The 27,724-nt window shown below is 38.9% G+C and overlaps 1 protein-coding gene across 2 annotated transcripts; it reads right to left on the reverse strand.

Annotated features, from left to right (window-relative positions):
* Positions 1 to 81: 81 nt before the first annotated feature.
* Positions 82 to 27,191, reverse strand: LOC138584106 (proline rich transmembrane protein 1B). Of its 2 annotated transcripts, none has more exons than XM_069656256.1 (3): positions 26,889 to 27,191; positions 25,947 to 26,162; positions 82 to 1,084 (listed from the first exon to the last, which is right to left on the reverse strand). In XM_069656256.1, exons 1-3 carry the CDS (start codon positions 27,033 to 27,035, stop codon positions 929 to 931), a joined length of 519 nt encoding a protein of 172 aa, XP_069512357.1. In that variant the 5' UTR covers positions 27,036 to 27,191; the 3' UTR covers positions 82 to 928. The 2 variants fall into 2 exon arrangements, with proteins under 2 accessions (XP_069512357.1, XP_069512358.1); XM_069656257.1 differs by lacking the exon at positions 82 to 1,084 and adding an exon at positions 2,435 to 2,862 and having other exon boundaries at positions 26,889 to 27,186.
* Positions 27,192 to 27,724: the final 533 nt, after the last annotated feature.

Raw genomic sequence — 27,724 nt, forward strand, 5'->3', positions numbered from 1 at the left:
TTACAAATCTTGTAAAGCTTTGGCACTGGTCAGCTTCCAATTCTCTATAGATCAAACAGCACAAGAGTTGTTTTTCTGCTAATATATTTTATTCATAAAGAAATGTGGCATACAATTAAGTCTTACATTTGTCAGCTTTGGTAATGAAAAGAACATACAGACATCGTATGACTAACAACATCCAAGCAAGCGATACATAACTGACTGCTGCTTTCTGTATGCGTTTCTGTTCAGCTGCAGTAAGCGTGCAACTCAAATCAGATACACTTTGATGACAAACAGGCTCACTAAGTATTTTTCCTTTTGCGCTAAACAAAGCAAAGTATCTCCTTTTGTGAGTACTGTTGGTTATTATTTTTATATGTCATACTATGTTATACTTTTAAGAGTGAAAGAGGGTGTGCATATTTAAAGCTTTTGAAAGGACAGCAACATTTTGCCCATTGTACACTCGGACAAATCTCTTTCAATGGCAGAACTGAACAAAACTCAGTTGAACTTAAAATTTTTGATATTGCAAACTTAAATTTTATCTTTTGTTATTTGAACACAAAATGTAAAACTCTCCTTAGGCAACACTTGAACTCTGCAGGTGAAGTGGACAAAACGAAACTCAGGCTAAACTCTTCAGTCCACAAGGCATTTTACAAATCAAAATTAAAAAATATTTCTTTTAGATGTGTGATCAAACACAAAATATGTTGATGGAATATGATTTTTTGAAAATATAAGTGCCAAATCTAAAGTGCTTTAGAGTCACGGATTACATGTAAATAGCTTCTGCAATCTATTAATAACAAATGGCCGTCTACTGATGAAAACAATGTCAGTATGATTCAAGGTTTTTAGCCAGTCATGCTACTAAAGGGTTACAATTATATATAATATAAAAATTGGGCAAAAAAAATGTAAAAATAGTGAAACAAATTTAGTTGGACATCACAGACGCCATCACCACTGCGTAGACAATGCAGAGAATGAAGAACCCAAGCCCGATTCCCAGGCCCACATGGTTAAGGGTCTTGGCCGTCCTGCTGCTGCGCTCAGCTTTCGCCCGATCCCCGACCTGGTTGGCTTCACGGACCTGAAGGAAGTAAGATATTAAGAAGTTGAAATACACGAAAATATGAAAGAAATCTTACATATCAATTTAGCTCAATCGGTAGAGCAGTGTCCCATATGTACAGAAGCAAAGTCCTCGTCGCATCAGCTGAGGGTTTGATCACGACTTGCAGCCCTTTGATGCCTGACATGCCCACTCTGTTTTCCCTGTATTTCCTGTCACTTTTTACTGTCCTATAGAAAGAAGGCGAAAAGGCCAAAAAAAATATCTTCAAAAAAAAATGCAGGGTTAGATTATATTGAATCCTTGATAAGGAGCTGTGTTTTTGGCCTGTGCTGTTCCTCAAAATACTCTACATCCTATATTAAAGTGATAATCTCTGAGATTTTCATTTAAATAAATGTCTGTTAAGTCACCTAAGCCATCTATCGATAAATGAGGTAACACAATGGTGATTGAGCCTACGACCTACTGATGAAAGCCTTTGCATTTGCAGTATTACAGACTGGGTGTCTGTGACTTTCACAGAAAAATCACAAGCGGCGGAAAATCAAGAGTTACAACCGGAGCCAACCGTGGACGTCACACATGCGACACTGTCTGGATATCTGGGAAGTGTGCTCCCGTTCCCGTTTATCGCCATGGGTGCCGCCAAAGAGAACGCCAAGAGAATGAAAATGTTCTAGATTGGAACTTTAAATATGATCACTTTTTTTGTCATATTTCCAGTTTGGCTTTGAACTCTCACTACATTGACCTCTTCTTTTTAAGTCAAATATAAACAACGCTGCAAGTAAAGAAGTAGTCCGTTACACTGCCCTTCATACTCTTACACTGCGCTGTAATATTGCTGTTCCAGTGTGATTTTATAGCGTTATGGTGTTGCAGAAGCAAAAGAGGCATGAAAGGAGAGACACACAGCGCTGTTCTGTCCTGCTGACTCCGCTGTCTACACAGACACCATTTCACCCCTGTTACGCCTCTGTTACTTCCTCAGCTACCGGCTCAGAGGCGGAAAGACTTCGCCCCGCCAAACTGCCTCCAGGTCTTTGACACAAACGGCAAAGCGTAACAGTCCGATCTTGAAAAGGCTGTTTAATAGGGGCTATTTACTCTCTCCTCTAACTACAAAACACAATACCTCAGAAAGAATGCAAGGTGCCATTTTTTGTCCATGGGGAAACATTTGTCATTAAAGATTGTACATTTACCATCTGGTACTCTGCTTGAGACCAACGTTTGACAGATGAGGATAAAAAACAACTTAAGCTTTGCACCAGGGAGTGACTTGTATTACTACAAATCTTGTTAAGCTTTGGCACTGGTCAGATACAAATCATCTAAATAGATCAGACAGTACAAGAGTTGTTTTCTCTCAATAAACTTTATTTATAAAGAAATTTGGCATACAGAAAATCTGACATTACCAGCATTGATAAAGTACAGAGCATACATCGAGTGAGAAAAAACATCCAAGCAAGCGATACATAACTAACTGTTGCTTTCTGGGTGCGTAACTGTTCAGCTGCAGCGAAGAAGAGGACTGGTGTCGCGTGCAGCTCACATCAGATACAATGATGACAAACAGGCTCACTTTTGAAGCTAAACAAAGCAAAAGTCTTGTTAGTTACTTTTTTATATGTCATTGATTGATTTTAAGAAGCCATCACAGCTATGTAGACAATGTAGAGGACCATGAACCCAAGCCCAATTCCCAGGCCCACATGGTTAAGGGTCCTGGCCGTCTTGCTGCTCCGCTCGGCTTTCGCCCGATCCCCGACGCTGTTGGCTTCACGGGCCTAAAGGACAGAAAGATATTAAGAAGTTGAAATGCTTGCTAAAATATGAAATAAATAAATCAGTACATCAACATAATCTTAAAAGGGTTTTGTAACACAGGGTTATCTTATATTGAATCCTTGATAACTAGCTCTGATTTTGGTCTCAACCAACTTCTGAAGTTAAGCAATTTAGCTGCTAAATGCTCCACTATGTTCACCAGCTAGTTGCTAACTGTGTCTGTCTGCTGATTGGTGCTGAGGAGTGGGGCACAGTTGCCTTTTAGAGTCACAGAAAACGGTGGTGAGACTGAACCTAAGCTGTAAAGTTATGGAACACAAAACCAAAACAATTAGCTGAAAGATGCAAAATGCTGCTGCTTATCAGCTAATTGCTGATTATGTATGACTAATATGGAGAAGATTAATTCATGAATTGCCAGCTATTTTGATAGTAGATTAGTTATATGTGTTCCTGAAACGCATTAGTGTAGTTTTGAAGAGAATCGGACATTTACCCATGTTATCTGATATTTGTTCTTAGGTGAACAAACCTCACGCACACTCAAAGGTGCACTTACACACATTTCAGTACTGAAATACCTGTGCAAAATAATTGGTAATTGTATTTTCTTTAATTCTGCAGTATATTATTGTATATTATCAATTCGCATAAATAAATACATGAATACAATTTTAGTTCAATTATGCATGTTTGACCTTAACTGCAAAAGCAAATGTTTTTCTTTCTGAACACAAACTAAGCACTGAGCAGCAGAAGTTAAAAAATCACAACAGTAAAACCAACTCCGCAGAAGAGGGTGAAAAAACTGTCAGCAGTGCCCACTTAACCCTGAAAACAAGTTTGCCAACATCTTGGGAGGAAATGAAAGCAAGCATTTGTGGTTACATGTTCCCCTTCCAAAACTGTAATCTGTCTGATTTACAAAGAATCAGTAGTTAAAAGGCTACGCAACAGATACTACCGAGTGCACACCTTCCCTTTTCATGCAATACAAATTGAGAAGCGGAACCCAGCTTTAATCCCTTTTTATTTCCACTACCTAAAAACATTTAATAACTGATATAAATCAAGGAGGAAGGGGAAGACTAAATATGGATTTTCCTGCTAATATGTCACATCTGTGACAATAGATGGAAACCGCAATAAAGGGTCAGTGAAACTACATGAGAAGAACAAACTTTTTTTTCAATCATTCTCAAGAAAAGAAAGGTGTTAGTGTTTAAAAAGAGAAAAGCACCTGTGTTTTTGTCCTCGTACGTGGAAAATTGTGCTAGTTGTTTCCAATTAGCACATAAATGCCCCGCCGATCTCCACAGACAGGAATGAGACTGCAGAGCCTCAGAGACTGAACAGAGGTAGAGCTCAGGAATACCTAAGCAAGTTGTAGCAGAAGGAGTAGTTCTGAAAAAGGAGGTAGAGCAGCAGCGAAAAAGCAGACATATTTAGTAGTGTCAGTAATGTACACGAATGACACCAGAACAGAGCATGGCATGCAATTAGTAGTTCAGTGAATGATGAGGCAAAAGAAAAAAAACAAATCCCCAAAACACACTAATGACACTGAAGAAGATTTTTTGGTCCATTTTCGCTTTTATTGACAGGACAGCTGAAAAGAGACAGGAGAGGGCAGAGAAGGACAGGGACTATTTAGAGGAGAGAGTGGGGGACGACATGCAGCAAAGGGCCGGGGGTCGGAGTTCAACCCAGGGCTGCTGCAGGCGTCGACTATAGCCTCTATAAATAAGACACATGCCCCAGCCACATGTCTGATCTCAGATGCTGTCATGGACTACAGACTACAGACTAGCCCAAAATAAAGTTATCAGCTGAAACTCAAAGCTATGGTGTTTTTTTAATTAACGCATTTCTCTCTCAAAATTGATTGCAAGCTATAAATGATAAATGATCCCACTGTAAAAGTCATATTCATTTTAATACCTTTGATAATATACATCAGCAGAATTGAAGAAAACACAATAACCACTTGTTTTGCACAAGCATGTCAATATACAAATGTGCATAAGGGAACAAATCCCAGATATGACAACATGGGTGAGTCTTCTTGAAAACTAAAGAAATGCCCCCCTAAAAAAAGTACGTGAATGAGGCTCATTGTGTTCTTGAAAAGGAAATGATATGGCTGGTATCAATGGCGTCCAAACAAACATGCTCTTGAATGCGATGGTGTAAAGGGCTGTGAAAAGAAAGGTCTGGCTATAAACAGTTCTGTGCCTTTAACAGGATGCCAGCCCTCAGTCTAAATCCAATCAAACAGCCACTTTCACTCCCACACCCTTATTAAATCCCTGTGTGTATTTGATTATGTCTGAGTGTGTGTGTGCCACTGAACCTTTGTGTTGTGTGTGTTTTCTAGGTGTCGTGAGAAGGCCCTGTTTGTTACAGTACAGCTGGTCGTGATTATACGCGGTTGTCTGGTTCTCTCTCAGACGTCCACTGTGACCCTGTCCATGACTGCCCATGCACAATTCCTACGGGATAATGTTTTGATCAATCTCTGTCCTCTATCTTTTAAAGGCAGCTCAAGTAAGATTTAGCCTTTTTATTTTTAATATCCTGCAGACAAGTTTTTTCTTTGGATCTCTTTTTATATGGTTCCAAGAATGTTTATTGACTTCTAAGCATAACATAAGAAAAATGTACTTCCTGATGTGGAAACAACTTCTTATCTGAAATGTTAAGGTGGGAAATCTTTTTGTGCGTGTTAGATGAAGATTATTACCACTCACATATCTGCCACTTAAATATTAAGCTACCGCATAGCGGTGGTTGGCTCTGCAGATTTGTCACTCAGCCTTTTAAACCCGCTTCCAGTGTTTATACCAAGCTAAGCTAACCGTCTCCTGACTGTAGCTGCTTTGTTGTTTTAAATCTGCTCTTAGTGGTAATGCTAAGCTAGCCTAACAATCTTTTTATAGTTGTTTTAAACCTGCTTCTAGTGTTAATGCTATGCTAAGCTAATGGTATTCCAACTGAAGCTTCATAGTAGTTTTAAATCAGCTCCCAGTATTTATGCTAAGCTATACTAATAATATCATGACTGTAGCTTCATTTAAACCTAAACCTGCTTCAAGTTTTAATGCTAAGATAAGCTTCATCTTCTGGCTATAGCTTCAGTAGTAGTTTTAAGCTTGCACCCAGAATTTAGATAAGATAAGCTAAAGATGTTCTGACTGTAGCTTCATGGTAGTTTAAAACCTGCTACTAGTGTTACATCTATGCTAGGCTAACAATCTTCCAACTGTTTCTTTGTAGTAGTTTTAAGCCTGATTTCAGTGTTCAGATTTTTGCTATGCTAAGCTTACATCTTCTCACTGCAGCTTCAAAGTAGTTTTAAATCTGTTCCTAATGTTAATGCTAAGCTAAGCTAAAAATAATCTGACCCTACCTTCATAGTAGTTTTAAACCTGCTTCTAGTGTTAATGCTAAGCTAAGCAAATGATCTTCCAACTATAGCTTCACAGTAGTTTTAAGCCTGATTTCAGTGTTTATGCTATGCTGAGCTAAGATCTTCTCACTGTAATTTCATTGTAGTTTTAAACCTGCTTATAGTGTAAATACTATGCTAAGCTAACAATCTTCCAACTGTAGCTTCATAGTGGTTTTAAGCCTGCTAAGTTATTATGTTTAAAACCTGCTCCTAGTGTTAATGCTAAGCTAAACTAATGATCTTTCAACTTTAGCTTCATAGTAGTTTAAAGCCTGCTTTCAGTGTTTATGCTATGCTAAGCTAACAAAAATATGACTTTACCTTCATAATAGTTTTAAACCCGTTGTTAATGTTTAGCTGAGCAAATTATCTTCAGGCTGTTGCTTTATAGAAGTTTCAACCTGCTCCTAGTGTTAATGCTAAGCTACTGCTAAGCTAATGATATTCTGACTGTAGCTTCACATTAATCTTAAATCTGCTTCTAGTTTTAATTTGAAGCTAAGCTAATGATATTCTGACTGTAGTTGCATGGGGCTCTCTGTTTAAAGACTTTGATCCAGTTGTTCTAGATTAATAAAATTGAAATACAGACTAAGTTCAACCCAGTTGCTCTTTGTTACAGTTTTTATCAATGACTACATTGTTTACTTCTGAAAAGTTAAATGCTCTTGTGATTGGGAACAAGGGCATCTTTGAGAGCACTATCACGGCAAAGAACGGTTATCTAACATCCTCATAACATAAACTGGATTATGAAACTGTCATGACCACTCTGCTCTCCTCTTCTACAACCTCCAGTTGCTTTTAGTAAATGAAAAACATGAACAGAATTTCAGCATGGCTGGACAGGTCAATCAGCATCTCGTAGGAAAATAGTCGTATTTCTGTAGAAAGTCACAGAGAATATGTCAATCTGTGCATCTCCGTCCCTCCCCCAACAAAAGAGCTCAGACAGCAGGGGATGGTGCGTGAGTATGTACAGCCTGTGCAATGATATTGTCACGTCAGTTGTGTATCACTTCCTGCAATATAGGTTGTGTAAATCCCAAATTTGCTGTCCAGATGAACTTTCACAATCTCACTGCTCAAAACTCCCATATTTCACATTCCTCTAGTCATGACACCCAGAAAGACATGAATTTCAAAACAACATGTTGCGTAACATCTAACAGGAAGGAGGTGAGAACTTTCCAGAAGGCAACTCGTTTTAACTGGCATTAAACTACAATGCAACTACGCATGTGAAAATGATAAAGGCATGACACAATCAGACAGGCCCCAATAAAAGCAACTCACAATCTTATACACTTCCTTCTTAGTGGGAAACAATGCAATTATGACTCATAAGGTTCTTCGCCTAACTAGGCCAATAAATACTACGAAAAAATGAACAGCACTTTATGTATGTTAGCAAGCTTTTTGTAGCCACTACAGCAAAGAGAAATTCACCACGACCATTTTTACTTCAGTGTTTTTACTACTGTTCAAAATGTTATCCCTGCCAGATTTAGGCAGTCATGGTTACATACAGAAAAATGCACATTTATAAACAGGTGCATTTCTTATTAAGAGACCTGTTCTGTTTCGTTCAGATGACTTTTGCTCTCTTTAAACTCAGCAATGAGAGGATTTATTATTCAATTTTTGTGTTGATTGACTCTGAACTGGTTGGACTGGTCGCAGGGTTGAAGCCACTACCTATTTAAGTTTTTTATCATTGCTGTTGAAAATAAAATGTCTCATCCTGTATTGCGTCATGGACTAATAAAAAAATTACCACTTGTGAAACCGACTTCAGCGAGAACTTTGTACAGTCACAACATCTATAATTGTTTTGCAGTACGGTCACATGGTGGTAAGAGCCACTTTCTGCAGTAGAGAAACTTTAATTTTAAAACTTTTAATTAACAGGCTATTCATTAATACTTTTCATGCATAAAAAAATAAAGTATTTTAGAGTATTTGTTTTAGGAATTTATTTTTATCCTTCAACTTCAAAAATGTATTAAAACTACAACTGTGTATTTTAAACAACTACTTACTGTGCCAAAAAACAACAGAAAGATGAACTGAAGTTGGAAATTACGCAAATTCTGCAGAACTAGAATCAGGAAGTGAGAGTTAATTGCAACTGTCACTACGCACAGCTGTGAACGTACACTGAGTGACTTCTCGTTTGACAGCCAAGTCAGTATGTGTGTGGTCTCTAAACCCCCCTTTACACCACAGTTGTAGCAGTAGCTGATATGTGAGCCAGAAACAGTCATCGCATCTCCATTTGAAGCTCAAAGACTAAAAAATACTTATGGAGGATGGATATTTATGGAGTTAACACTGCACATAATGTGGGCCTGTGCTCTTTCTTTTTAACAATAAAAACGGAAAATCGATGCACCAAAGGTTTCAAAATTTAAAGTAAATCTCAACTTTGTGTTTGTCCAAAGACTCTGATGAAAACAAATTTCAACAACAACAAAAAAAAGGTATTGCTTAAAAAAGACGGCATACAAATATGTGAAATAAAACATGCACACATTTGCACACATTGGCATACAAATCAACCTATATGGAGAGTAAAGTTTCCAATAATGAAGAAGTGATTATTAATTATAAGTTGGGTTTAAAAGGAGCTTTTGTCCCGATAATTAACTCCAAAGTTAGATCATTTCTTCAGCAAACTTCTTGGAAATTTTTACAAATAAAGTTATTTAACAGAAAATAAAAGTGTAGGAACCTCAGGAGAAGCGACAGAGGAAGGATCCCTCTTCTGTTTGCATTTCTAGTTTAAAAATAACAACAAAATGATGCCTTATAATCCTCTTGGAGGAATACTACGTTTTCTAAAATGACATGTTAAGCTTCAAAAAAGTTTTTCTTCTGAGGCTGTTTTATACAAACAAAATAAAAGCCCTTAACATTGGTTCAAGCAAGGACTTCGTTGTAATGCATCCTCATATCCTGCGAGTGCAATCTTTAAATGATATTATACAGCCTGATACACTGCTGCTTAAATTGAATTTGATGCTTTTTGCAGATTGGCTCGGCTTTCCTGCTGCTGCCTGACCGGCGGCACGTCTATCTTCATTTCTGCCTGTCTTGTTGGTCCCGCCGTACTGTGTGTGCTCTGTGTGTGTGTGTGTGTCTGTGGTTTCCTGCTTTCTTCCTCTGCAAGAGAGCAATCTGAGTCACCGTTAGAACAAAGAGGGGGTGGGGGGGAGGGGGTGGTATATTTGTGGGAAAATCACTGAGTGCAGAAGAGAATAGAGGCGATGAAAGAGAGGATGGGACAGGTATAAAAAGCCAGCAGGGACTTTCTCACACACACACACACACACACACACACACACACACACACACACACACACACACACACACACACACACACACACACACACATTTAGACCAAAGGAAAGTCATGATGGCTTAGAGTCAGGCATGTTATTTAAACAATTAACATTTCCAGTCATTCATCCTCACACTTTTAGCATCACTTTGCTGGAACTAGACCGAGATTCCCCTAACCGTCACTTTGAAATGTATCCCACTGTGGCGGACACACATGTACCTGCTTTCATACTGACTACAGTCAGAGATGCAGGGACACAGGCTCTGCAGTAATGTGTTAGATAACAAGGGCTCATAAGGTCGCTGTTGATAGCCAAGGCTAAATAGGCGTAGCCACGAGGCCGCAGCATATGTCAGGGCTGCCTGCTACCTCAAAGTGAGCTCTGCGTGATTTTCAACTTCAAAGGTTTAGTACTTAGGTCTTTAAAATTCCCCATCTGGGATTTATTAAGTGTGGCTTTCTTGGGTGAGACCTGGTGCTTCCTCCTGAGTGAAAAACACACCACATGTTGTTGACAGTTTGGGTGAAACACTAATTATTGCCTATGTTAGGCCAGGTGGAACAGTGTTCCTGGATTAATCATTAAACCTTAACACTGCACTCATCAACATTTGTGTATCCATGATGGATCAAATTATTGTGCATTGAAGGTGGGATTGTTTCTCCCAGCTCCATAGTGTTGTTTTAAGGATCTTTCAGCTCATCGTGTTTTATTTCTGGCCTGACATCTGTCTCTCATCCGCCTCGTCTCCAGGCGGCAGCAGCTGTTTCAAGCAATTAAGTTCAGATAAAGAACTGTACACAACTTTACAAGCAGCACACTTCCCAGATATTTAGACGCATGTGTGACGTCCATGGTTGGCTCCGGTTGTACCTCTTGATTTTCCTTGTAGACTTTCCTTTTTAGATCGTTTGCCTTCATCGGAGCGTCAAATTTCTTTTTCTTTTCACTTATTGTTGAAGTTGTATCTGTAGTCATCAACACTTACAGAGACCGGAAAAACAGCCGCTTAGCTCCGCCTACCCTCTCTGGCAGACCAACCACTGCTGGCTGATGGAAAATGCGTCACTAACTGGGCGACGCGTGTGAAGTTGACACAGACACCCAGTCTGTAATACTGCAAATGCAAAGGCTTTCATCGTTGGGCCATAGGCTCAATCCCCACTGTGTTACCTCATTCGGCGATAGACTTAACAGACATTCATTTAAATGAAAGTCTGAGATTATTACTTTAAAAATTCACAAATTTGTTATTAAAAAAGACGTTTAAAACCTGCAGTGTATGCACACCTGAGGTAAAGAAAAGCAAAGATGAAGTAATGTAAGACGGATGATTTTTGTACATTAGCTTTTGATAAACCATTGCAGAACATGTATTCCAAATTGCAATCATATTTCTCCCACTCAAAGTAAAAAGAAATGTCTCAGACTGAAAGCTAGATGAAGAGCTGTGGGTGGTCTATCTCCACAAACCTCACACAAATCAATCAAGATAAGTGAGGCCATCCTGTTACAGTGAAGGGCGTCATACTGAAGTTAGGAAAAAGACTGCTGAACAAATATTTACAATAACTAGATAAATATCTGTTTATTTTATACTTGTTATTGTTATTACGTGTTATTCAATGGTAACAGTCATACTGGAATGAAGATAATGACCCTTTTTCTATAGCTTCAGCCTGCTGTGTTGTTGCTGTAGCTCATTTTAGTCTGCATGACTCAATATTTGGCAGACAACAGTACTCTCTGAGCTCACAGCCATACTGACTGACAGGCAGCAGGTGTTTGCCTTCATGTTCATGTTCTCTGCAGCTCAGCGGTTCAACACGTGAATGCTGGGACATGAACCCCTGAAACTGGCAGATGAACAGCAGCGAGAAGCGATGCATTCCTTAATGTTTGGACATTAAGTGAGCAGGGAAAGTGTTGGATGGATGTGTTCATCCCTGCTGAGAAAATAAGAAGTCGTTAAGAAGGGCACTCAAGTTTTCTGATGTTGCACATACGGTGAAACAAACTCTGAACTCTGAAATACAACTGCAGTGCAACAGTCGTGCCCTGAATAACACAAGGAATGTCTACACAGTGAATGTTTTAAGTAGAGGTCGACCGATAGTGGATTATTAAAGGCCGATATAATAACGATAGCCGATAAATCGGCCGATATCTCCCGACCCCACGAAAAAAAAGAAACTAATTTATATGAACAATCTTTATCTTTATTACATATCCTTACACGTAACTGTTGAACTGAAAGTCTATGTCAAATAAATAACAAAATAAAAACATAAATCTGGAACAGAACATGAATCTCAAAGAGTAATGAATACCTAAATAAATAAAATAAGTAGTAAAGAAAATATAATCTGCAAATGAACATCAAACTCAATTTGTTGTGCCCACTTTGTTTCTTTCCGAAACAAAATAGTCCCATAGAGGGACTGTGTTTCCTCCAGCTGCCATCTAACGTAAGAAACAAGAAACATGTAAATCTATTCAATACAGCTTTTAACTAAATAGGCTGTCAAATAGATAATGTACATATATATAACTTTATTATTTACTTTTATATATTCAATATTTATTTCAATCTACATGAAAGATTTAAGTTGCACTTATTAATTTTTTAAAACCTTCCTGATAAAGTAAAGTTTTACTAAAGTTACAAATGAATGGTTATTATCATCACGGAAGCTTTCTGGCATATTTGGGAGAAAAAAACAGAAACACTAATTCAGCAGACACAACTCAAGTAGCATCAAAGAAGTTACCATAAAAATCTTATATAAGAAGCGAATGTATCGCCCCTGCGCCAGTCTCTCGCTCCTTTCCTTTAACTTTACCTACACATTGTTGTTCACAACAGTTTGTGTTGACGCTGTGACGTGCTTTACTCCAGCATGAGCTCGGCAGAAAAGCAGTGAAAGTTAACAATAGTCTTATTCATTAATAATGCAGTACTATAAACAACAACCTTATCATGATCATAATTTGTGAATAAAGCTGTGTTATAAAGTTAACTTTAATTAATTATCCCAGGTACCTGCATTACCTGTATGTCACGTATGGAGACTCCGAATGCACGCGATGTACATCCCCGCCTGAGGCTGCACAGCCATCGGCCACTATCTGAGCCCAGATCCGCCGATGAGGATAGTTTTTAATGAGTCCTATGGGGGCCGATTAATCGGTCGACCTCTAGTTTTAAGTGTGTTTTAAATGGAACTAAGGACAGGAAGTTCAAATCACAGCGTCACACTCTAAGGACCCCCGCCTGCTACTGCCTCGATGTTTATCTACTGTCAATAAGGGCTAAGCTGTGAGGAAAAGCCCATGTTTTGGGGAAACAAAGGCCCGTTTGATGACGCAGTCGCAGAAACGATGAGTGGCTCCGAGACAGAGCGCTGATGTCTGATCCTGACAAAAGCGTCTCTTGTCTGGTCGCTCCAGCGTTCAACAATACAACTTTCCATGCTGCGCTCAGAAGCAAATAATTCAAGACCAAGTTATGAACAAGACCAGACCAGAATTCATTGTATGTTTCCTCTTCGTTCACCTCAATGCATCCTTAATGTAACCTTATATTCCCCGAGCTATATAGCTTTGTGCGGCCTGTTTCTCACAAGCAAGTTATTGGTTGCATTTGAAGCAGGAAGTTCTGCATCTGATCAAAGTAATGTTGTTATAAATGAACAGGCGATTTAGTGATACACTCGCAGCTGTGGCCTGGTCTGGTCGTTTGCCCGAGGCTGAGACGAGACCGGGACTTTGAAACAACGGTCTCAAAAGGTATAATCTTGAACTTTTTCATTTAAATAAATGTCTGTTAAGTCACTATGTCTTGTCTAAAAGGGTGTCTGAGGCAACATGTAGGAAAAAAATCACAAATAAAGCCCAGTTAGTGATGCGTTTTCCCGTTCCGTGAATGAAGTGTTCAAGCGAGCAGGACGGGGAGCACCACTCTTTCTGACCAACAGGCATCTTGTAGTCATTTTTTTTTTCTGGTAATAGGTTTAGAGTCAAGACAAAAGTTTTGTAACTGTCGATTTTTGTTTATTAAAGCATCTAATTGTTCAGTTTTTCATCGGCCTCTTTCGTCTTTTGGAACAAGTGCACGTTTGCCTTTGGAGAACACGTGTTGGAAACCTCCCGTCCTGCAAGAATGGCTGCCACTACACTCACTTTGTCCTCTCGTCCATGTTTTGTTGAAATGCCAGAAAGTGAATGTTAAGTGAGACAGACTCCAGCTGCCTGCTCCGTATCTCTCCACCACTCCCTCTCCTCTTATTGCTCTATCTTGTTTCCGTCTCTGCCTCGGTTTCTGTTTAGCCTCCCAGCTCTGAACTCTGAAAGTGACCCAAGAGAGCGCAGTCAAGAAATGACTGTCCCTCTTTGTCTTTTTCTCTGGAACACTTTGCCACTTTCTGTTCTTTATTATTTGTCCTGCAAGTTCCTTCTTCTCACGTCATCCAGCTCCCTCATCAAGCAACCACAGAAGAGGATATTGGAAACTCTATAAGCCGACGATTCCGACAGATCTACAGTGAATAACTGCACAGGAGTACCAGGCTCTGTTTCCTCTCCCTCCTATCCGCAACTTTTTATAGATTTCCTGAGCAACAACAAACCCAGAAAGACCACTTGAGGAATTCCTCTCATATCGAAAACACAGCGTTTATTGTGTTGGAAATGTGGAGGCAGTGTTAGCTGTAATTTTACTTGTAACTGATAACCCTGTGGAGGCGTGTCTCTTCCTTCCTGTTGTGTCCACTGTAACCTCTGTGAGACCCGTTTCAATCATGTTAACCCCTCTCTTTCCTCTTTCCCTGCCCCTCCCTGCCTTCTACCATCTGTAGACGCCCTACACAGTTTAAACATGATGACCACATACTCTAAGTATTCCAGCCATTTTCTAGAGTACACTTTGTGCTGCAGCAGCCAGAGCTGTACTGTATGTTTTTTTGGCTGCAATTAAGACCAGTGAGCCGTAACATGTCCTGTAGTTTTCAGTCAATTACATAATGTGAGTACTTATTATTAAAAAAAAAGAGGATTTGGCTCTAGGGGAACACAGTTTATGCCACTTCGTCTCAGACCTCTGTGTCCCACATCGTGTGCTTACATGTTCCAGATATTTAAAGGAAGCACAAGTCGTAGTTAGAGCTGGCTGACTGTTTCATATCAAATCTAAAGAGAAGTTTACCATAGATTCAGTGGATGATTGGGGTTCTTGGATGCATAGAATAAGTCATTCCAAACTGTTTCCAAGTTTGTCTTGTTTCTCTCTCTTCTTTTTTTTGATTTTATAAAGTAACATGAACAGAATGAATCTTTAAGGGCCGCTCTCATTAAGAGTCAACGGTTCGAATAAGTCAAGAAGACCCTGAAGCAACTCACCATTTTTCAGTCAAATCTCTTTTTAGCTGCATCACTGTACACAGAGCAATCTCAGATGCCATCGGCTATAGTCTGACGACAATGTAGCCTCCGGGGACAACAGTGAACATGCGGGGCTTGTAGACAGCGGTTAGAGATAAACGACTTCCAGTCAAGACTTCACTTTTCCGTGTGCTGCTTTGTTTACGGAAAAAGAGGCCGTTTTTCTTGTGATTTACTTTAATTAACGAGTCTTACTTCTGCCAACATCATGATGCAGATTAGTAAAAAGCAAAAAAGAAGCTTTGTCACGTCTGTCCTCGAGAGGAGAAAAAAAACTACTTATAAAATACTTGTTTGTTTGTTGAACGGAGGTCGGATCAATAATTTCTGATGCATTCAAGGAAGTTGGGAAATGTGAAGGCTAAACAGCTTTTGTGACACAGCGTCAATGGAATTTATTTCAAGTTGAATTTTAGATCTAGAACAGATTGTTAGCTGAACTTGCTGCAGATGTCTGTTTATAGAGATTAATAAGAAGCTAAATCGTTGTCAGATGACGCTGATGGGAGCCTGAATGTCATTATGTTCCGCCTGCTTTTGCTCTCTTCACGGACTGTTTTTCTTGCATACGCCGCAGCCTGCTGATACGTGATTGGTCAATATTACTCAGACTGCAAGCATAGTACAATGGAAACCAGAGGACTTGCCTTCTTGGAAATCCACGTCCCTACCTACAGATTCTGCAGATTTCTATGTAGAATCTGTAATTAGAGATTATACTCAGAGTAACAGCAGGGAAGTCTGTGAACATTAAACATTCGTTTTTCACAAGGTTTAATTATGTGCCGAGGTCAACTCCTTACCTAAACAAACAGTGATTAAGACAGGTATACCCACTAAATAAAGACGATAAAGGTGTTTCCTCAGCAGGTGCACGGGGTCCGCTTGTTTGTAGTTGCTTGGCCTATTTTTTTGGTGAGGATTCTTTTATTGTTCATTGCTTAAAAGGTGTTTTCAAGTAGATGAACTATTCACAGAGGTCTTGTCCACTCCAAAACAATTTGACAGAAATTAAAACTGATAAAAACACCGGAAAAAGCTTCTCGTCTGGGCTTCAGGGAACACGAGCTGAGCTGTGGCTACCTTCAGCTCAGCTTGTTTCTCTGTTTCCCGACGTCAGATGCTTAAAGTCCTTTAGCTGGTTAAAAATATCGTTAAAAAAAAAAGGTGACGCGACTTGAAATATTCTGGAAATGTCAAAAGTCTGGCTGGCAGCCTGTACCTATGGGAAACTGGTTACTGTGCCTCTTAAGGTGGGTTCAGACTGAAACCGAAACCTTGCATGACCCGTGTGAGTTTGAGCGTGGGATCATGTAGGTGTGTTTAGATCACAAGCAAGTGAAAACCTGCCCCTCCAGATATGATGGCAAAATATGTGTTGTCATTTCTTGATTTATTGCATCCTCCGTGGAAATTTCTCAAACGGAAACCAGCGCCTGTTCATCTGTTGTGGTGAGTCCTCAGCGTCGGTAATGTACGGGGAAAGCCCTGACCAATGCCCACAGAGCAGCTCTTACCTGCGATGCGTGGACCTATCTTTATTGTTACTTTTATTTTATCTTAGTGTTTCGTTTCTGCTTCCTTATTTTATTATATTCTATTCTATGTCTCTATATTTAATATTTTACCATTTCTAATCAGAGCGTCCCAGCATGAGTATTTGTACTTATAGTTTTACAGTGTTATTTGTGTAAAAATATGATTTTAGCAAGTTTCTTATACAGAGGTAGTATTTCTTGTTTCGCATAACTTGAACTTGTTTTTCTTAAAATGTTACAGTTGAAGTCAAGTACGAAACAATGTTTTATTTTATCAAGTTAGAAAAATAATTGTCTTTTGTCTGAGGTTTGTGTATTTACATCATTGTATCAAATATAAAAGCTGCATAATCTTGAACACATTTTACAGTGCTTTAATAATTTACCAGTTAGCACACAGCAGACTGGAGTAAATCCTGAAATAAGCATCCCTTTGTAACAAATACAGCATTGATTGTGAATCGGATGGAATCGAGAACAGATTTTGGATTGAGTCGTGACCTTAAGATTCTAAATCAAATTCAATTGTGAGATATTGAAAGATTCGTACCCTTAGTGCTTTGTCAGGTCTGTCCTCAAGAGGAGATGACAACCCCTTTTATAAAGCTTGATGGTTGGATGGAGGTCGCATCACAGCTCATTTAAAATCGCTTTATTCATGCAAGTCAAGGATCCTGTCATTAAATTTCTATTATTTTGTTGTTTGAAAAATTAAATTCTAATTTGGTCTGAACACAACTTTACAGGTAAAACATTAGACTCATGCAGGCTGATAAGGAGTTTGTTTGTTGTGCTGAACAGAAACAAGACTAGGTCAAAACCTAGTGTGTGGCTGACCACATCAGGTCAATGGGCACTTTTATGGGCAATGTTACAAGGACTGTCCTTATAAGGCTTATGACAACGTGTTGGAAAGCAGGTGAGCACTGCGGATGTAGGTCAGTCAATTACATACAGACCCATGTGCAGGGCTGACTCCGGCGGTTAGCCAAAAAGGTTTTATGGTTATTATGGTGCTTTATATGGGTGCTGTATATAGGCTGCAGCTGGTTGGTGTTGTGTTGTAGCCATGTTTCTTCACATTTCTTGGCCTGGCCTTTGTGAAAAATGCTTTTGAGTGAATAGTTGGCTCACTGAGGTCAGAGAATGTGAGTGGGGAACTTGTCTGAGATAGAGGGAAGGGCAGAAACAAGAGAGGGAGACATGCAGAAGACACAGGAAGAGCAAGAGAGACAGAGGCCAACAACAGTCCAAATCTGACTTCCTAAAAACACGGGACTATGAAATGAAGTCAATGTTTTCTTTCAGTTGTTCAAACTGGCATTTTGTCTTGAGCTGATTACAGCGTGAACTCTGCAGGGTGGAATACTGTCACTAGAGATAAGGTGTTTGCCAAGAAAAATGTCAAAATATGCTCCTTTAAACCAGGAAAATTCACTGTTAAGAACACAGGGTTATCATTATAATGTGTGCGATTGAGCCTTCTACAAACAACATTAATGCTTCCACCCAACTGTAAACACTTACCCACTCACCTACAAATTATCACAGTCAAATCGACTGTCTTTCAGTGAGTTTCCAGGCTGAAATGGCAGCGTACAGATCAGCTGCAGCCAAATATTATTCAAATGAGTTTGAAGACACCAAATGGCCAAATGAGACAGATTTCTCTTTTCTTAAGGTCAATGCAGCGGTAACTTCAGGTCAGCTCTGGTCATATGCTGCACATAAAGGCTGTATAAAAGTATAAAGGGTCTGTGTAAGTTAATCAGTTCAGTATAGTTGGCTTTTTTATGGCTTTACATTGTTTTAGTAGCTCTACTGAGGTCATATTGGTGCGTCAGTGTGTGTGATCAAATGGAGGCCTTTGTATCGTTATAAATGTACATTGCCAGCTGCTAATCAGCCTGCAGCCTCTATCTCCTCCGATAACTTAAATTCTCCAGTGTCGGTGTTATCAGCGAAGCCAGTATGAAGTATGTGAATGCCGCATGGAAACTGTAATTAGTCACAACTGTGTACACAGCAGCCAAAATGTTACTGTGTGTGTTCACTGCTTTTACCAAAAACTTAAGTATTGTTTCTCCTCTTGTCCCAGTCTGTATAACTAATCTAGCCAAATTGCACTTTTGGTCACTTGGTAACAAAATGATCTCCATCTATTCAGCTTATCAGCAAAGTGCACTGTGCATAAACACCATTCATTCAGTGTCAAACAGGATGGGAGTAAAGTTTAAGTTTCTGTTTAGAGGGAAAAGAAGCGAGGTATCCTGATACAGCAACGACTGGAGCCTTACTGTGTTTTTCCACAACTCAAACAAGATAAGCTGAATGTAAACAGACACTTCACTTGTGTCTTTAACCCTTTCAGGATGTTGAAGCCTTGATTCACTGAGAGATTAAAGATGAGGTCTGTGCTGTGTGAAAGGGTTACACATCACAATGGTTAGCAAAAGCCCCCGCACTGAGCTGCTGAGGTAAACACACGCTATGTCGTGTACTTACATGCCTGACCACACCTGCATTCGATGGGATGTTCATGGACCACCGGATTCTTAGTTTCAAGGAGGTTAATGTTTCAGAATAGTGGAAAGTCGTTTTAATGTAGTGCAGGAAGTCATGGAACGCCATCACTCACACAAATGTCAGCACTTCATTAAAGTCTTTGAAAGGTTCAGTTCAGTTCAGGAAAAGAAAACATTTACAATTCTGCTAAACATCGGTTTCAATAGCAAATAGCTAAATTTGTATTCTTTATTCTAAGAAATATGAGATATATATTATTTATATTTTTTAATTATAATACATGAACTATCTCAATAAAGAATAAGTAGATCATGCTACAATTAAGACTAGACATTCAACCCTTTAGTTTTTTTGACATACGCTGTGTTACTTCAAAGTGAGTACCAAAAGGTATTGCGGTTTGATGTCCCTGCCTCTCAAGGCATCTTCCCCTGCAGACAGTGTGAGTTCATTTGCACAGTGTCTGATCTCTCTGAATGACTCACTCAGTATAGTGTAGGGGAAATGGATTTCTGGCGTGAAGCCCACAGCCTTGACATTTACACGTTGACTTTCACATTTTCCACTTTACTTTGGATGATACAATACGCTCTTTTCGCAGCGATTACTTGCTTAAAGGCCCGATCAGACAGAAGGCATTTTAGTTGCTTTTTTGTCATTGTTTTCAATGAGAGGGACGCTTTTTGAGCACTGCTTTGGCGTTGCAGAGCGCCTCACGTTTTTGAGGAAACGCTCTGAGCGCCTCGAGTCATGCAGAAAAGCGCCCGACGCCATGGCCGTTTTTTTTGGTTTGTCCAATGGGAAAAATGAAAAAATATATAACAATTTAGAGGAGCTGTCTGAAAGTGTGTTTTTTTTGTTTTTCACCAAAACATTTCATTTGTATGATTTATTATTTTATCAACCTTGATCCCCCATGTAGTGCTCATTACAAACTAAGGGCATAATAAAGGATTTATTAACCTTAATAAGGCACTGTTCTCGCTTTAGATCCAGTAGCTGCAAAAGGGCATAATTAAGTGAATAGTTATTTGCTCATTACTGCATAGTAAAGTATGTATTAATCTTAATAAAGCAACTATAAAATTTAGTAAAGGCTTTACAAAGGCATAATAACAAAGTGAATTAATTAATTTGTAATGCTGTTATTATAAGAAACTTATAAGAAACTATAAGTGCTTATAAATATCTTATAATCTAACAATAAACATGTTTCTAATACTATTATTAACACTTATACAATGTTTATATATTTAATGTTAATAAGCATCTTATAAGGACTTATAAGGGTCTTATTACCTATTAACTAATGCTTATTACAAGGACCTTAATATAAAGCGTTTCCGATTAAGGTATTCATGATGATGACGACTGTACTGACCTTGCTGATGCTGCTGCTGATCATTATAAAAAAAATAAATAATAATTAAAAAAATGCCCTATACACTGTCTGCTGGCACCAGTGTCCGACCGCACTTCAAGCTGTTTGTTGGCACTTACTGACTTTGTTCCCTCCTGTCTTGAATCATTGCTTGTGTTGTATTAACTCTCAGATGTGCGTCGCTTTGGACAAAAGTGTCTACTAAATTAAATTGTAACATTGTAAATTGTAACATTTGGAAATCCCGTTTTTTGCTAACCTGGATCAACTCATCCATCTTACTTTGTCCAATCCTACTCTAAAGTTTTAAACATCCAGATAAAAACCGAACCCTGATTACCTGATCTGATTTCACAATCTTCAATTTTTTTTCTTCTTTAAAATAACCCATTCTCAAGATTTGATCCAATCCAATAGCTGTACTCATATCAGCTTACTTTTGAACAACTGGGCCAGAATAACTGAAACTCTATTTTTATCCCTTAATTTAATTCCTATAAAAAAACAGGACCCTTAATTCAGTTAATGTTGAACACACCCAGTACACATCCTGCTGAAATCAGATAACATATACTGTTGCTATGGCTACCTCCTCTGTCCGCTAAGCATAAATCTATGTCAACACATCACCAATGAAGTGCTCATTAAAACTTCAGATTTTGACTTATTATTACCGTATCAAGGCTGTTTCTCCATCAGTATTAACAGTAATGCAGTGACTGTTGTCAGTGCAAAGCGGCCTCAAGCATTTACATTAAAGCAGGCACTATACACTATAATATATCTATGTGATCATTGTGCAGATGCACCAATAACAACACAGATGCTATTAAATATATTTGTTACACTGCCTTGATGAATACTGGATTACCGTTACTGTGGCACAAATGAAAGTAAAAGACGGATAGCAAAAACGTGGAATCAAAAACAGGTTAAAACAGGTCCTGCATCATTACTTTCACTATATCTGTGTCTTACATTAGATGAGCGGGTTCACTCAAACACAGTAATTAGGGATTACTGACTTTGGTTAAGAGCTGTTCAGATTATTAGATTAATTGTTGACTATCAAATTAATCCACAACTATTTTGATAATTTACTGATCTGTTTGAGGATTTTTATGAGAAAAAAGGGAAACAAAGCTCCGAGTCCAGCATCGTAAGGTGAATATTTTCTATTTTCTTTACCCCACAACAAATTGATCATCCTTGAGTTTTGGACAAGACAAGACATATGAGGGAAAAAGGTTATTTTTTACTCATTTTGTGACATTTAAAAGGTGTAATCTCGAACATTTTCATTTAAATAAATGTTAAATCACTATCTATCACCGAATGAGGTAACACAATGGTGATTGAGCCTATGGCCCACTGTTGAAAGCCTTTGCATTTGCAGTATATAGTATTATTATGGACTGGGTGTCCCAAGCGGCGCCCAGTTAGTGACGCGTTTTCCATCACCCAGCAGTGTTCGGTCTGCCAGAGAGGGTAGGCGGAGCTAAGCGGCTGCTTTTCAGATCTCTGCAAGTGTTGCGATTAAACAGTAATCTACTATGGCTGAACAAACAAAGAAAAGATCGATGACTACAGATACAACTTCTAAAATAAGTGAAAATCCAAAGAAAAAGAAACAAATTCGACGCTTAGATAAAGGCAAACAGTCTTGAAAGGAAAGTGACCGTCAGTGAGGAAAGTAAAGAGTTACAACCATAACAAAGGGGGCCAACCACAGACGTCTGAATAATTGTGAAGTTTACTCCTGCAATCACCATTTATCGCCAAAGGTGCTGCCATAGAGTACACAACTGAAATCTTCCAGATTGAATCTTTAAAGACCAAACAACTGACGGGTAATCAAGAATTAATTGGTGACAAAAATAATAGTACGTTCAGATTTCACTGCATCATGTTTTACTCGGCTCAGCCCTGCAGTTTCAGACCACACACAGTACCTGTTCATTATCATATCAGCAGAGGCAGAGGAAGCAGAGGCCAAATCAGGTTGCTGTCTGAGTGACTGGTCCGAATTATCGTCAGAGTACTTTGTCTCTGAAGACAGACAGGCACCAGTCAAATGAGCCACTGTCATCATTTAAAAAGCGATGGCTTTTTAATGAACTTAGCTCTGTACATGTTAACCGGATCATTTTTAATAAAGGGAAGCAGGGGACTGCGTGTGACTGTGTCATTAATGATCAGAGGACAGAGAAATGGAAACAACAGAGATGTTAACAGAAGTGTCGTCAAAGGCACGTCTGGTTAGGGGTGTAATAAAATATTGATACACTTTATTTTAGATTTTTAAAAACACTGCAGCAGTTTTTAAATGATAGTTTACATGCAAAGATTCCCTTTCTCACAGTATCTGGATGCATCGATACCTTGCAATTTTTTGAATGGTAATCCCTGTGTCGTGATATGCATCCTATTGTCAGATTCTTGGCAATACACAGATTTATTTTCAAACAGTTTTTTTTCTGTGTGAAAGGTGAATACTTGATGCTAAATGTGAACTAAAAGAGCTCTACAACAGCCGCAAATTAAGCTATACCCAGCCAGCAACATCCAGGCCTTAAAACAGAAGCCAGTGCTTTAGTGCCAAGAACTGCAGTTCCTTCAGTGGCCACATGAGACTGACTCCAAAAGCAAGTTGATCAAAATTAGGCTCCATATTTAAATGCCAAACTTTAGAGCAGAGTTAAATATGTTTACAGCCGGGTAAAAAAAAAATTCATCATCTATTCATGTCAAACTGCCCGTAAAAATTATATTAAGTCTTAAAATGGTGCATAATTAGGGACATGGCTGCTTTAAGTGACAGGTGCATGTTACTTGGCTGTCTGCTAGGTGACACCTAAGCTAATTCCAGTCACTGAACTGAACCTGTCGGCCATGTTTGAGTTAGTTTTTCAAGCAAACATCAGATAATCAGTTATTTTACAGCCCATCTAAGAAGTCTTTGTTCCAGCTTTTTCTGTGAGTGAAAATCTAGTATTACATAATTCATATGTTACTTACTCTGAGTTATATCTCATACAGAATCTCATTCTGTAGGAGATGGTTAATTCACCGAAGCTCATTCACCAGCTAATGATTAGCCACAGGCACATACTGTGTACCAAAGTTGTGTACGTATAGTTTGCATATGTGTGTATAAACAAACTATGTCATCTCTAGCTCTCTGTTACTTTCAAGACAACAAGCAACATAAATGAGGTAAGATGTGTTTTTTTTGCAGGAAACAGTAGATGTGCATACTTCTGAACCCTCAAAAACATTTAAGAATTCATCCAAAAAATTGTGCAGAAACAAAAAATACAATTCAAAGACAGTAGCACCTTTAAAAGCCTGAAAAAAGTCCACTTTCTGTGTGCAAGTAAGACTCCAAAAGTACCAATGCAAGGGCAAAAAGGAGTTGCAAAAGTTTTTTTCCCACTGAGGATTAAACACAGACTGAATGGAAACTGTCTTCCGTTATCAGAAACAGTGTAAAACATTAATTAATTAAAGTTCCCATGAAACGGCCGGCAGAGTGCTGTTTGATTCTGCAGATTAACATGTTTCCTTTAATAACAGGAAACTAGGGAGGGACTTATTATGGATATTGATGTATGATTACAGTAGCTATTAGTTCCAAATGTGAGAACATTCAAACACAAACGCCCATAGTTCATAGGTCCTGAGTCTGAATGCTGAACAACAGAGAGACAAACTTATGAAACTTCGAGGAGCGACGGATATCAAAAGACAAACGCTATAGAAGTAGCTGAACCAGGACAGGAAGCCTTTCAGCCACAAAAACATTCAGGACCAAGAAACATCTCCTCCATTATTTTGCTGGCACCATCCTGCCTGTTGTCCAGTCCTTCCATTAACTTCCACTCACTTGGCACACACACTTATTCACCCACACACACACACACACACAAACGTGTTCTCCTGTTGCCTCCATTAATAATTTACACACGCTGAAAAATCGAACTGAGCAGCAGTGTACAAATAGTAGAGCTCATCTCAGAGGCCTAAAAAACAATGTGCGTATTTACCTTTGAATAGATTTTGGCTCTTTAATAAACAGAAGATTTTCCACCCTGGCATGAAAGGTGGAAAGTTCAATCAACCCACAAAACACAAAGTACCTTTATTACTAATACTGCAATGTCATCGTCAGTGCTATGTATCAGTAGTTTTAAAAGGGACCTACTGTTGTCCGTTGGAGTGTTTAGACTTGTGATTTGTAAATATAAATGATTTGCTTTATTTTGATTGAAAATATCTAACAATACAAAAATGTCTCAGGAATATGTCTTTGAGTATTTTTGATTTTTTAATCTAATTTTAAAGGGGCTATATGTAAGATTTTACATGTATTCATCAATCAAATATCTTTTTTTATTGACAATGTGTGAAGGGACAGTAGGGGAACTGATAAATTGAGACCTTCCCCAACTTCCTCCATTGGCCCTAACAACCTGTGGGACAATTTTTATGTAAAGCACTCGGGATGGTTTTTCCTCGGAACAAGTGGATGTGACGTATCTGCGCATGCGCAAGTACCATTGCCGAGAACTCAATGTCCGCCACTACAGGCAACATTGTGCAACACAAGACAACGCAAGCTGTGAAATGGAGACGAATAATGCCAACAAATAACCTGCACCCTCAACAACACCAAAGCAAACTAAGAATAAAAAAAATATATACGTTTTTTCTTGTGAAGCCCGTCTGACCAAACAGGAGTGTGGCCGGCGTCAGGGGGAAAACTAGAGTCAACATCAGCAGGGCATGCGAATCATGGAGACCTTCGATTGCTTTTGGGGATCACAGACCCGCAACTTATTGTTGTCAGAGAAACTAAACCCGCGTGCAGCATTTTTTCTCTCACAGCACAAGTGCCTCATCCCAGCTCTCTCCAGCCGCCCTGCCCTGCCTGGCTAACGTTCGCTAATGCTTGTGATGATTCGCTGGTTCGCCGGTTTAAGTACCAGATGTGCTCGGCTGCAGAGGCGATCTGGCAGCCGAGCTCATCTGGTACTTACACAGGCGTAATTTGCCGTTTGCTTATGAAGCACAATGCCGGAGTCATGCATTGTATTTATATTAGAGCTAGTTGGCTAACCTTAGCATGCTCGCTAACGTTATGACTACCAAAATACTGAGTACTACTTTATGTTTGTCTACATCGTACCACAGACAAGCTACTTTTAGAGTTATACATACAGTCAAAAGTTCCTGTGCTGTTGTACTCTATATCAGCACTCATGAAATGTCTCTTGTCCAATCAGATCACTTGTTTTGGAAAAAAACCTTTTGTATATTCAGAATCTAGGTTTGGGGAAGTTAGGGGACGCTCTGTATATCGAGTCCATAAAGAATATAAATAAAAGTGACTCAAACTCACCGAGATGGAGTAGATGAGGGCAGCCACTCCCAGCGGCAGGCAGCAGCACATCAGGGTGAAGATGGAGTAGCACAGGTAGTCGTTGACGGGGTGCTCCAGCGGGACTGGGACCACGTACTGCGTGGGCTGGACAATAACGGTGGCCTGCTGACCTCCGGGGTACGGCTGTTGTCCATATCCTGGGCCTCCAAACTGCTGCGGCGGGGCTCCAAAGCCCTTCAGGCCACACAAATGAAAAACCACACTCACTCAAAACAAAACTTAACAGGTGTGTAAAGTGAACCCAACCTGACAAGCGTGACAAGGTCGGAAAGAAAAAATAGGGCTTGTTGTACAAAATTGTAAAAACAAGCTTCATGTGAAACGAAACTATAATTTGGCCTCTGGCTCCACAGTCTATACCTGTGATTAGGGACGAACAGAACCAAGGAAGTGAAACTGAATTGAGTAACTCATAGTTTGGGGTGTAACAGTAATCAAAGACACCTGTTGTCCACTTTCACCACAAAGGGATAAAGCTTCAGGAGTTGATTCTTGTTGCTTTTAGTGACACAGCGGTGGTCAGGTAAGGCTTACAATGAGAGATCCAATAAACAGGCCAATCGATCAAAGTTACAGTGATTAATGCTGATTTCTTTTAAAACATGAGACAACATTACTTCAAAAACTTCAAAACCTTTCTAAGACCATGATTTCTTACATTCAGTGAGTGAGATGTTTCTCTTTATCTCCTTTTTACAGTATTGGCTCAAATTAAAGCTGTTTTAAAAAGATAAGCATAAAATATGGGCTATTGCCATTATCTTGTTAACATATTTGGAAGCGTAACGGTAATAGGAAAAAAAAAAGGAAAAAGAAAAGTTTAGCTGAGGAGCCTTTTTTTAAAACCCTAAATAAAATATAAAAAATTATTACTTATTCTTAGTGAGGACCGGTGCTTACCTGCTGCTGTGGCGGGTATCCTGGGCCAGACTGCGGGTACCACGGGGAAGGGTTGTCGTGGTAGGGCGGAGGGGCCGCCTGGCCCATGGAGGACTTCTCACCAGACCAGTCTGTTGGAGGAGCGCTTGCTGACTTGTTGGGGTCCATAATGCAACAGCTCGGTCTCTTTCAAGATATAAAAATGTCGCTTAATATTTTCTCGAAGTTGTTTAAGGACGGCCGATTTTCCTTAATTACTTTCTTGACGCTACGAGGTGAATGACGTTTGTCCAACTGAGGAGGTTAAATAAAATTTTCTCATTAGTATCAAGTCACACAGAAGAAATTGTTAACTTCCGTTATCAACTTTCAAATTAAAAGCACCATCGAACATGAACGTAGTCATCTATTTGGCATAATTGAGCTTAAGGTAGTGAATATTGTATTTAAACAACTTTTTATATGTAATGAACTGCCGTTATTATTATTTTTATTATCATTATTATTAGACCTATTGTTGTTGTTGTTGTTGTTGTTGTTGTTATAATTATTATAATTAATATTGTTGTTGTTGATTTTCAATAATCATGAAAAAAATAGGAGTAGTAGTACTAGTAGTAGTAGTAGTATTAATAACAATAATGTTTTTTTTATACAGGGATGTATATCTTTGAAACAAATCAGCAGGCACAGACTACATTAAAATAATAGAAATTAAGGTCTTTTCAATCCTCAGGTTTTAAAAGAAATTTAAATTTGCACTATTAAAAGTGTCTTAAACACATCCAAAGAAACAAACAAATTTCACACGCTCCCAATTTTTGAACTATACTATGTTTTAATGCCTATCAATTTCC

This window comes from Semicossyphus pulcher, unplaced genomic scaffold (genome assembly GCF_022749685.1).
Source record: "Semicossyphus pulcher isolate SPU_LCO1_2020_fin unplaced genomic scaffold, fSemPul1.0.p SCAF_9, whole genome shotgun sequence".
Classification (NCBI taxonomy): domain Eukaryota; kingdom Metazoa; phylum Chordata; class Actinopteri; order Labriformes; family Labridae; genus Semicossyphus; species Semicossyphus pulcher.

What these genes read in the sequence shown, in the direction of transcription:
- LOC138584106 (XM_069656256.1), bottom strand. Translation starts at nt 27,035, where the DNA reads ATGGACCCCAACAAGTCAGCAAGCGCTCCTCCAACAGACTGGTCTGGT. An exon ending in GATACCCGCCACAGCAGCAG is followed by an intron (nt 26,163 to 26,888) that starts GTAAGCACCGGT and finishes TGTGGCCTGAAG; the next exon opens with GGCTTTGGAGCCCCGCCGCA. An exon ending in CCCTCATCTACTCCATCTCG is followed by an intron (nt 1,085 to 25,946) that starts GTGAGTTTGAGT and finishes TACTTCCTTCAG; the next exon opens with GTCCGTGAAGCCAACCAGGT.